Source organism: Stegastes partitus, unplaced genomic scaffold (assembly GCF_000690725.1).
Source record: "Stegastes partitus isolate 25-593 unplaced genomic scaffold, Stegastes_partitus-1.0.2 Scaffold791, whole genome shotgun sequence".
Classification (NCBI taxonomy): domain Eukaryota; kingdom Metazoa; phylum Chordata; class Actinopteri; family Pomacentridae; genus Stegastes; species Stegastes partitus.
In genome coordinates this window covers 218689-230773 of record NW_007578522.1, presented here as the reverse complement: position 1 = coordinate 230773, position 12085 = coordinate 218689, and the positions used below count along the sequence as shown (strand labels likewise).

The 12085-nt window shown below is 43.6% G+C and overlaps 1 protein-coding gene across 1 annotated transcript in view; it reads left to right on the top strand.

Annotated features, from left to right (window-relative positions):
• Positions 1-11658, top strand: part of arhgap21b (Rho GTPase activating protein 21b) — a 35657-nt gene extending 23999 nt beyond the window's left edge. Inside the window, exons 9-24 of the mRNA XM_008292185.1 lie at positions 73-219; positions 433-535; positions 635-680; positions 1490-1615; positions 1712-2011; positions 3119-3180; positions 3313-3458; positions 3554-3699; positions 3880-4038; positions 4165-4243; positions 4326-4399; positions 4513-4602; positions 4730-4897; positions 5500-5605; positions 8411-8442; positions 8557-11658. Coding sequence (XP_008290407.1) covers positions 73-219; positions 433-535; positions 635-680; positions 1490-1615; positions 1712-2011; positions 3119-3180; positions 3313-3458; positions 3554-3699; positions 3880-4038; positions 4165-4243; positions 4326-4399; positions 4513-4602; positions 4730-4897; positions 5500-5605; positions 8411-8442; positions 8557-10131 — 3359 coding nt within the window. The 3' untranslated portion in view covers positions 10132-11658. The remainder of the gene's footprint in view (positions 1-72; positions 220-432; positions 536-634; positions 681-1489; positions 1616-1711; positions 2012-3118; positions 3181-3312; positions 3459-3553; positions 3700-3879; positions 4039-4164; positions 4244-4325; positions 4400-4512; positions 4603-4729; positions 4898-5499; positions 5606-8410; positions 8443-8556) is intronic.
• Positions 11659-12085: the final 427 nt, after the last annotated feature.

Sequence of the window (12085 nt, the reverse complement as noted above, 5' to 3'; positions counted from 1 at the left end):
ACTGCAGAGCAGAACTACATGAAGTTAATCTGTATGTCTGTACTGACACTGAATGTTTTATTGTGTTCATAGATGAGCCAGTCAGCCCCAGCGTTGACCGGGAGGCCGCTCCTATTCCACCCTCGGCTGTGATATCTGTTGCACCATCCATAACTACAGGGCCCTCCAGTCAAGGCTCACCGTGCCCTCCCATTCGTCGTCAGCTGTCACATGATCAAGGTAAATAGTACTGGATTGGTTGTATGATGCAAGGCTTGGAAAAAAACAGTGTAGAAATCATTGAATGGATGCTATCCCTTTTTCCATAAAATCCCTTTAAGTAATGTATTCTTGTCCATCGGTCACTGATCTGAGAGCCTAATGATTCTCATTAACACACACGTTGTAAACTAGAAATGGCATAATGTTGTGTTTTTTTTACTGTCACTGTAGAATCCCTGCGAAGCGCTTTGCTGGATTCAGACTCAGCCAGCAAAACAGAGCGGTCCAAGTCTTACGATGAAGGTCTGGATAACTACCAGGAGGAGAGCAGAGGGTGAGTGCATCCCAAGTTTAGCTCATTGTTTTCATCTTTTTCCTCATTTGTATTGACTTAAGGATCTCTCTGACTCTTTCTGTTGTTTCGTTTGTTCAGGAGATCTTCCAGTAAGCACATGCCAAGTCTCAGAGGCCTGAGAAAGGTAAGAAGCTATAGAAACACTCACTACATTTTTGTTTTGCTTGTACTCTATTATAGTATTCCTAGATGTATTTGTAATGAAAGTGCATTTTAAATTGGATACAGGTAAAATTCTGTTTCTTCCACAATTTAAGGAGAAGGTGGTATTTACAGTAGCAACAGGATGGACGTTTGTGCATTGAAATAACTGCTCGAAATTATATGAAAGGTCTGTACTTATCGAATATTGTGAAGACCCAACAAAATGGGATCTAGGTTTGTTTTGAGCACAACAGAGGACGAAAGTACTGTGCCACTGTAGGTGAAAAGAAAATCCAGCACTGAGTGGACAATCAGATTACTGCACAACTGCCAGAGCCAAGCTGTCATACATGGAAATGTAATAAATCTTATTTAGAAGAAAATGTTTTTATGTTGGTTGTTAGTGGTAAAATGAGTCAAAATATGGAACTTGTTGCTCGACACAGTAAGCTCGTTCTTTTGTAGCTTTTTGTTGGGGGTATCGTGAGCTTGTGTAGTATTTTAATCGTCTTCGCATGGTGATTTTGTTTTTGATGTAGTTTTACATTTTGTGGCTCCGGTTCGGTGGGCTTTCATGGTCTCTCTGTTTATATTTACTGGCTTTCTTGGAAAGTTTGAAGAAAAACAACACATTATTCATATTGTCCTAGTGACCGTGCAGCTGTTACATCGCCAGTCTGAATCCATCTGGAGATCTTTGTTGCATGTCATTGTACTCTTACACTCTTCCCATGTTTACTGTCAGTTAATAACACCAAAAAAACACAAATGTCATGTTCACAATGGCAGGCTCTGGATGGACACAAGTCATCTGGGGATTCTGGATCTCGAAGGGACTCCTCTTCAGATATCTTTGCCGATTCTTCCAAAGAAGGGTTACTTAACTTTAGGCAACTTTCAACAGATAAAAATAAGGTAAGCCTTTACACTCATGCTTTATTAAGCTACCATATATATCACTAGTGTTCTGATTTGTGAGTATTTGCCTTCCCTGTCTCTCTGTTTCTGCAGCGTGTCGGTGGAGGGATGAGATCGTGGAAGCAAATGTACGCTGTGTTACAAGGTCACACCCTGACTCTTTACAAAGACAGGAAGGAGGCACTGTCCCATGCTACGACACAATCTGATGAGGACCCGCTGCGAATTAGCATCAAGGCCTGTCTGATTGACATCTCCTATAGCGATACGAGACGCAAGAATGTGCTGCGATTAACAACCTCGGACTGCGAGTATTTGTTTCAGGCAGAAGGGAGGGACGACATGCTGACTTGGATCAGAGTCATTCAGGAAAACAGTAACCCGGATGAAGAGGTGTGTTCAAAAAGACGAATGTTGTTTGCTGAACTTTGTAGCTACGTCTTGATTATTATCACAGGATAAGTAGATTTCTGGTCTCACCTTCAGTTCGAATGATGGAGGTCTGGGGAAACATTAACCTGTTTGTCCTAAAATCTCAAAAGAACAATGAGCCTCCGTGCTGATGTCATTATTCCATCCAGTAGTACGTTATCAGGGCAGACCATTGTACTTGAGGCCAGTTGAATGCAGTTACAGAAAAGCACCTAAAGCATACCACACTATAGTTTTGACAGAAAAAGCAGGCACGCCCATCAGGTTAACAACAAAGTGAACCAAAGTCTGTCTTTGAAAAAAGTACAATGAACGTCTGAGGGAGATGAAGAGGATTACAGCCTTTATTTATAAAATGGTTAACAAAAGCTAAGTTACATGAAACCTGTTCTACCTGGACAGAACAAAAAAAAAAAACACACAGGTGGCACTTGTTGGGGTGTGAGTGGGAAAAAAATTCAATTTTCGACCAATCAGGAAGGCGCTTTTCAGCAAGATCTCGTTAAGTGACATCTTCTGGCAAAAATTCCTTCTGGGATCTCAGATGGAGACATGATGTGTGACTGGAACTGTTTTGGAAAACATCTGGAACATAAACTGTTCGAACTTGTTGTCCAGTAAGACCGCCCTTACTATTGGCGTAGACCATTTTGGCAACTGATGAAAACAATTTCTAATGCTTTTAAATTTTATGCAGCGCTGGCGTGTTACCAAACTGGAGGTTTATCACCAGGCTGTTTAAATACGGGACAGACTCTCCATTTGTCCAGACACTGTCCTTTGTGCAGTTTGCTTTAGCGTTTTTTCTTTGGTCTGTCAAACAAATGATGACATCCTGGCTACCAAGTAAAACACATGTTCAGATCTTAGCTTGTTATAGCTAAAATTTAAATCTATGTATCACTGAATATAAAGGTTTAGAAAATGATTTTGTTTGGTGTTTTTAAGCAAATCTGTTATCATTTGTTAAATTATATTAGACAGTTAAATGTAAATGAACCTGCATACAATTTAGTACTAACTTTATTCAGGGTTTTAATCCTCAGTGTATTTCTGCTGTCTTTCTAGAACGCTACGGTAACAAGCCAGGACTTGATCAGTCGCAAGATCAAAGAGTACAACATGATGAGGTATGCAGGATCCAACGTTGCCCCCTGGGGGTCATTCACAGTCATCTACCATCTATTTTTCCTTTATAATTCTATGCCAACCCTAATATTAATGTGTGTCTTTTTTCTTTTCAAACTTTTCATGTTGATCAGTGCGCCCAGCAGCAGGTCTGAACCCTCCCCCAAAACCTCCCGCCAATCCCTCAGCATCAAACAAGCCTTCATGGGAAGCAAAGCGGACGTCAAGAGCCACAGTCCCCATTCGCCGAGACCAGGAGAGGAGCGCAGGGCACTGAAAGGTAAAGACTCCAAATGCTGAGATGTACCAGTTTGTGTGGACGGAGGACATGTAAGCTCAGATTGCTAATTTATGTGTGGATGTGTACCTCGTCAGATGACTCCAGTCCACCGCGGGACAGAGGTGCATGGAAACTTGGTGGCATTGCAGGGATCATGAAGAAGCCCTTTGAAAAAAAGACTCCAGCTGGCATCACTTTTGGAGTCCGACTTGATGATTGTCCATCTGCGCAGTGTAACAGGGTGGGTCTGCTCTTTGTGTTTTTAAAAGAACGCTGCGTGGTTATGTGTTTGGTTGATGATATGATTTTAAGCTCGTCAGCCACCATGGGCACTAATTCACGCACAGTTTAGGTTAAATCGCCTCATTCAATGCAGTTGATGACTTGTGGTATCTAATGTCTCCTGCGGTGTGTTGTACAGTATGTTCCTCTCATCGTGGAGGTGTGCTGTAAGGTTGTGGAGGAGCGAGGTCTGGAGTACACTGGAATCTACAGGGTCCCCGGGAACAATGCTGCCATCTCCAGCATGCAGGAGGAACTCAACACCAAAGGCATGACTGACATCGACATCCAGGAAGACGTGAGTGACAGACAGTCCGGTTGCAGCGTACAGCGCGCCACTTTACTGACAACATCTTTGAGCTTTGATTGATTTGGTACTGTAAGGGCTGCTTGTTTAACATCTCGCTCTTTTACTACTTGACAGAAATGGCGGGACCTGAATGTCATCAGTAGTTTATTAAAGTCCTTTTTCCGAAAACTTCCAGAACCTCTGTTTACTAATGGTAAGATAGAAAACGGATATATTACTTGAGCTGTGTTGGATTCTATGTGTGATTCCCTCATTGTGTCTCGCTCTATTCACAGAAAAGTATGCTGATTTCATTGAAGCCAATAGAACAGAAGAATCGGTAGAGAGATTAAAGGAGCTCAAGAGGCTTGTGAGTGAAAAGTCTAAAATGAATGACTCATATTTGAGTAGCATTGCTATCAGGCATACCATTAACATTTGTGGCATGAAATTCTGTCCCTTTTTTTTTGTCAAACCTTGCAGATTTATGAATTACCACATCATCACTATGAAACTCTGAAATTCCTCTGCGCTCACCTCAAGAAGGTTTCTGACAACTGCGAGAAGAACAAGGTACGAGCGTTAACGGGATCTGTCATTGTTAATGTCGTTAGTTGACACCGTGCGATCCTGTGCTAATCCCGTTTTCCTTCGAGGATTACCTCATTAAGACTGATCTGTCTTTACCCGATCTGTTTAGATGGAGCCTCGTAACTTGGCCATCGTGTTTGGTCCCACGCTGGTCAGAACCTCTGAGGACAACATGACCAACATGGTGAATCATATGCCAGACCAGTGCAAGATAGTTGAGAACCTGATCCAGCAATTCGACTGGTTCTTCACTGATGACAGTGATGAGGACCCTGTTGTGAGTGGCAGTTCATTTTCTTCTTCTTTATTATGTTTGACATAGATAAATCTAATCTTGAGCTTTTTAGTGCAACAGGGATACTGCCGATATTATCAATATTGAGCAATGGCTCAAAAGGCTGTAAATAAAATGTTTCTTGTACTAACACACCAAATCTGCAGCGCACTCTTTTTGAGACTCGACCCTCACCACTGGTTCTAAAGCCTGTAATATTTTTGGATCTCTGTTCCATCAGTGTCATTTTCACTTACAGTAGGCAGCTGTTTTATGAGAACAAGCTCAGATAAACCCACTGTACATGACCTGCCCTGGGCCAAACAGTAGCCAGACAAGATTAGTGACAAGTTGGAAAACATCACGGAGCATTTAGCAGCTAAAGAGCCAGATGTTTTTCCCGGGGCTTGGTGTGTACCGGAGCAGAGCTAAATCGATGAATTGACCTTTTCAGTTGATCAGTTTTGGCAGCTTTAAGTAAAATGCGATTGATGTCTTACTTATTCTGTTTTGTTTTGTTATTTCTTTTAATTTATGCATTGTGTTTAGATTCTTATTTTCTTCTTCTACACTCTTTGTGTTATTCCCTCCATGTTTTACTCCAGACAACGGCAGAGCAGGAAAGCACGGTGCAGTCTCAGCCTGTGCCCAATATCGACCACCTGCTCTCCAACATTGGGCGGACGGCAGCCTCGCCAGGCGAAGTCTCAGGTAACTTAGCAGCAGCTTTTTCTCTAGACCTAGCGCTCCAGCATCAGCACAGCAAATATTTACCATGGCAGCAATGCTATATGTCATTAATATTATTACAGATCATTAAAGAGATGTGTTGTAGACTTATTTTAAGACTAAATGTTTGTAAAGTGTCACTTGTTAATGCTAAAAGAATGAGCATCATCCCTGTTTTGCAATATATGAAATGCTTTGAGCGAAAAACCAAACGTCCAAATCTTATTTGTGTTTCCGTTAAAGCGAGCTTTTTCAGTAATTTTTCAGTAAACGCAATGTTCAGCCATTGGAAAATTGCTGAAAAATTCCTTGCAGTACGTCAAGCCTTTTTATTAATTACTTTAATTTTTGGATAGAAGTCTGTTTTGTTCCGATGTTGATGTTTTTTTTTGCCCAAAGATAAAACTGTCCTCAAGTTTTATTTCCGTTCATTTCTTTGCTTTACTCTTTATTTTTTCCTTGCTCAAGTCATTTTTTCTCCCTGTGCTTTACCTGTGTTGAGACGACGACTCCTTTTCTTTCAGTTCTTTTCTTCCCCTCCTCCTCGTCTCTCACATAATCCCGGCATGTTCTTTCCCAAAGAAAATCTAACAAACAAAAAGAAACGATGGAAGTTTTAACCCTTCTGACCTGTGCCCTTCTGTGTGTAGTGTGTTGTTTTTCTCCCTTATCCTTGTCCAGCACTCACACATTACCCAATCTTGACACAGGCCAAGTGGGCGGCGTCTATCACTCGATGATGTCACTGATGGACTCTGTTTTGTCAGTGATGGACAGCTGGGACTGTAGGAAGAAGGACGAGTGTTGTGCCCAGTGTAGCTGCCTAGTCTGCAGAAACCCGCAGCTCTTTTAAATTTGGGCGAAAGGAGGAAAAAAGATAAAAAAGAAAGAAAGAGAAGTCGATGTTTGTCATTTTTCCTGTGGTGTGCACGTCTCATATTTAAACCAATACCCTAAATTGAGGGGATACAGAGCGATGCTGCTATACTTTCTCTGAAAGCCCTTCTGCTGTCTCTTGTTGTCTCTTAAGCTGATCGCAAGGACAAGTAGCATGGTACGGTCAACCTCAGGTTCTCTCCCGGTCATGTGGCATAATCTGTCATGATGTCTGAGGGTGGGGTCGCAGTGTTGGGACTGAGCTGGATGTTCCCCAGCACACACGCGTTTACACACAAACAAAACCCACACATACTACAACCACGTCCCAGACTGATGAGTCTTTAGTGAGGTGTTGATGCAGAGGCACGCAGGCTCTCAGTGGACGGGGCTCCATGCACGTAGACGTAGGGATATTTGCTGCCACATGTAGTTTCTTAGTTTCAGGTGCCGCCTCTTGTGTCTTTTTGTTTGGTTGTTGTCTGTGATGTCATTATTTCAAAATGGATGTCTTTAGTCAACATTTAAAAACGTCACATCGTCAACTACAGACAAACATCGCCACGTACTTCCTCATGTCCGACCACACAGTGTTTGACATCTACATCAGTCACTGACACATCTCTCACAGTGTCTCCCTAACCAACCCAACACACCTAAATTAGAGAACTATAATAATAATAGCCCGTTTCCACCACAGGAATGTTTAGGAGACCAGGAACCTTAACAGGAGTAAAACTTTCTGATGGCTCTGGAGCTGTCAGACCAAGTTTTCAGTGAGCGTTCATGAATGTTCAACCTCACAGCTTGTTCAACTAACTTACAGCTCCACTCACACAGTAAAGAGACACTAGATCAAACTACTAACGATGTTAGCTTTGGACATTTCATACCTCATTCTACATTAAAAACAAAGTTATGCTGTACAGGTGCTTTCTAGTTTTTGTTTTTGCTTTCTGTCCATTTGTTGTATCCACTTAAATTTAAGTGCCACAGTTAAAATAATAATTAATAGCTCAAATTTTACACACGAAGAAGCAACACAAGTACTTCTGTTAAATTGTGTTTTAATTAATTATTGGACCCATTTGTCACCTTTGGATGAGTGGAAATGCAAACAGGAATCAGTACACTTTTTATTTTAATGTGAGTTTAGTTCCTGTGTTTGTACAAAAAAAGGACTCTTAGTCTGCTTATCTTTGTTGGCTGCAGTTTGCATGTGTTCTACTTTTTCAGCAGTGAGACAAAACGGTTTCATGAGCTCTTTGTTTTGCCTTTTATGTTGTTGATTAGTGACAGGCTACAAGTTAAAGGGCGCTGCAGGAGTTAATCTAGCTTGGGCTAAGAGCAATCTCTGCCGTACCAAAGCTCGCCTGTGCCAGCTGTATCGACCACAACACACACCCACTGATCTGTTCAGCTCAGGCCCCTTAAGTCTCTCAGTCAGAGCAAAACTCATCACTCCCTCTCCTCTGTGATGTCTTTGAGTTGGGAAAGAATGCCTACAGCTGGTTGGTGGCTACATGTGATGCTCTGTGACTGGCGTGTTTGTCCGTGATGTGCCGTCGTTCCATCGATACATGAGCATGAGCTGCTTTTTGTGTCTTGGTTTTACTGCCGGGTTTTCACCTCCTTTTCCTCTCATCGTTCATCCCAGGCCTCTTCTGCAGCTTTCTCCACTTTTCCATATACTGCTTAGTGTGGTTACTCGTCTTCTTGTCTCTCTCTTTCAGACCAAACGTGTTTCATCTGCTTTTCATCGAGCTGCTCTCATCATATTCATCACATCTGTCATTTTCACTCTTAGCAACCTTAAAATCTGCCTCTTCTCTTTTGTTATCTTGTTGACTGTTGTCAGAAAGTCATTGAAGTGTCAAACTTTTACTAATGGTTCTCTTCTTTTTAATACAGACTCAGCATGTAGTGACTCCTCCAAATCAAAGGTAACATCCTCCCCTTATTGTGCTTCTCATAAATATTTAATTCCTTTGTCTTTGCTGCTTCTATATTCTCAAGTCTTGCACATCTTTTATGCTGTTTTGGCTCTGTGTCAGCAGGGCTTGTGGGGGTCAGGGAAGGATCAGTGTAGCAAAGAAATGCTGCGCTCCTCCTTCTTCGCCAACCGCAAACGCAAGAAGCCCAAGGACAAAGCTCATCCCAGCAGTTCAGACGACGACCTGGACCATGTGTTCACCAAGAAGGAGCTGCCAGAGGAGAGCCAGCAGCAGTCTCTGTGGTCCCCAGGCAGTCGGACAGAGGAGGAAGAGCAGACGGATGAAACCAGTGAGAAGGAGAACCTCAGAACCAGCTCCGAGGAACAGCTGGATAAATCCAACAGGAAAGAGTCTCTCTCCAGCAGCCCGATGTCACAGCCTTCTCCCTCCCTGCCTCCAGAGCACATCTCCTCCACCCTTCCCACTGGTTCTCCCTATACCTCGCCTTCCCATTCCCCAAACCTCAGCTACCGCATGCCAATGGCTCACCAGTCCTCGCTGTCGGACCCGCCCTCCAACTACGACGATACGGTGTCCGACCTCGGTACGATGAACAGCACCAGCTCTCAGGCCTCAGTGCCCAGAGTGAGGCGCGGCAGGATGGCAGCTCTCGGTACAGACGCGTGCCCCAGCGGGCTGGGAGCAGAGGTTTGCTCCATTACCTCGGACTATTCCACCACATCCTCCATGACTTTCCTGACTGGAGCTGAGCTCAGCACCCTGAGTCCTGAAGTGCAGTCTGTGTCTGAGAGCCGAGGTGGAGAAGATGCAGACGACGAGAGAAGCGAGCTCATCAGCGAAGGAAGGCCGATGGAGACGGACAGTGAGAGCGACCTGTCGGTGTTTACTGTCGGGAAAGCCGATCAGCGGGAACTGCAGGAGGCTCCTCGACCGCTTCCCTCGCACAGACTGATCGAGTGTGATACACTCTCCAGAAAGAAAGCTGCCCAACAGAAAACCGACAGCGAGTCTTCACTGGAGGGAGCTCGTAGCGATAAAGATTCCAACAGACTGTCGCGTGTTTTGGGGTCAGTTAAAGGCCGTTCTACCGGAAGCCTCAGCTCGTCGTCCCGGAGTGAACTGGATAAGACAGAGCCTGCGTGGAAGTTGAAGATCACAGACCGACTGAAGGTACGTCTTCGAATGTCTGTAGACGACATGTTTGGCGTGGGCAGCCAGAGGAGTCGGTCCCCGGAGGGCCGCAGTAAGAAGAAGAACATCAGACGCAGACACACGATGGGCGGCCAGAGAGATTTTGCAGAGCTGTCTGTTTTGGGGGACTGGCCGCAGTCGGTTGCCATCGGTTCAGGCTCCCGGTCGGAGCTGTCAGCTGTAGACCGGCTGAAACCGAAGTGCAGCTCTCAGGACTTCTCTATTGGGGACTGGATCGCCCGCGAGCGCCACCGTACCAGCAATCCTGAGGTCAGCCTGGACTTCTCTGAACAGCAGGGAGGGCTGTGCGGCGCAAACTCCCAAAACCTCGGAGCCTCGTCCTCTTCTGAACTCCCACATCGTCCCGGTGAGGCGTTGAACGGGGACGTCCCCCAGAGTAAAAATCTGAGCCTTTCGGCCACCGCTCACCCACATAAACTCACCAGCTCCCAGGTGGTCCATTCGCGGTTTTATCAGTACCTGTGAGAGGTGTTGGACGTGCGTGGCTGTGTCTGTTCTCCATCTGTGAGATGTGTACGTACTTGGGAGTCTGTCAGTATCGTGTCTGTTGTGTGACAAATGTTAGTGAATGAGCATGTTGTACAAAAAGTGTCTAGAGTGTGTGTCTGTAACTGGTGTGTGTGCGTGTGTGCGCTTGTGAAAAGAGAAAAACTGCACACAGGGATTGTTGATCTTGCTCATGTATAAGGCATGGAACAAAATGTTGTTTATATCTTTTTAATTTTTTTTTTCTGTTTGTTTTTTTTTTTAATGACAAATGACTTTGGGATGCTCAGCAGGAGGACTTCCTCCCTCCTCGTACAAATCCCTGTTATGCTGAAGATCGAAAGGACCTGTTGCTCGCGACACAATGAGCCCGTGAAGTACGTTCAAGGAAGTGGGAATACTTGAGTTAAGATTGTTTAAAGGTTTAGCTAAGTAGCTTTAAGGATGAACTGACTTAGAATGGATAGGAAGTAGTAAAAAACAAAGTACAGATTTTTAGTATTGCAGAGGAACTATTTTTGTGTAAAGAAAGTTACGATGTTCAAAGTCAGTGAGTCTGTCGGTAACCAAATGAAGAATGTACAGACATGCTTGCTGTAATACTGACTAAAAGCTTTAGATGCTTGTGTTTCATTCTAAAGTGTACATATCCCTATTTTTCTGTGTACTTGAATCGTGTTTTTTGGTACAGCCTGTGTGTGACTGCCTACAAAGCTCTCTGCTGTCAAAGGGCCTTCCCAAAGGTACAAAGGAGACGAGGAGACACTGGACTTATGCAAACGGTAATATAGTTCCTATTCATCCCTGCTATGTGGTTTAAAGAGCAGCGAACAACATCCCTCTGATGCAAACGTTTCGCTGCGTTTCGGTGTTTGTGGTTCACACGTCTGTCAGAGACTGGCAGCAGACTGCGTAGACAAGAAAGTTGGAAGAAGAAAAATGGGTAATTCAATCAGAAAAATCATGTTTCTTCATAAAAGAAAGTGCCTCACAATGAAATGTTATGGGTGCCATATTGTCTTTGTTGAGACACACGAAGATGTTACTGTGAATGACATTTTTATTGCTGACTCTCAGTCATTCTACAGGTTCTGAAAATGCCGAGCTTCCATTCCTTAGGCATTCCACTCTGGTCTTAAATATGTTTTTTACATTTTTTTTTTTTCTCTTCTGTTTTCATTTTTTTTGATTTTAACAGAACTTGAATTTTAAATATTCGTTGTAAAATAAGTAACTTAAATGTACATATAAATGCCATGTTTTAGCTGCTTTACTTTTCATTTCCATCAGATTGCAGGATTGAGTACAGTATTGTGAGACGAGACGCTCATGAGGCCTGTGTGGGTGTTGTGGGCAGTTTGGTACTTCTCTGGGGAGAGAGAGGTTCCCTGCAGGACGAGGACACGTCATTGAGCTGGATGATTTGTATCGGTGCGGTGTTCCTCTGATTGCGAGGGGTGTGCACAGACTCCTGAAACACTGGAAATAAATTTTGTCAATGGCAAATGTCCACGTGTGTTTTATTTCTTCGCTTCGTAAAAGAAGAAGTCTGGCTTGAATAGCCAACAAAGCAATATTTCACTAAAACATCTGTATGTAGGCTTGGGTGCCAGACAAAAGAAGAACATGATTTCCCTTTTTAAAGCACTTAATTTGCAGAAAAATGTCTGAGCGCTTTGTCAAAAACAAATGCTATGCTTAGTGTAGTAGACACGATTTGCAGCTTGGCATTTATACACTGCACAGGAAATGAGCCTTCAATGAGGGCTTCGATGTGTTTAGCATTCAGACCTCACCATTTTAAGAACGTAATCTCTTTTACTGGAAGTGTGAATTTCCTTTAATATGCCTATATAAGGCCGTGGGATAGGAGCGCTCTGTGATAAGCTGCAGTATGATTATGATTAACAAGCTCCAGTAGAGCGATTCATAG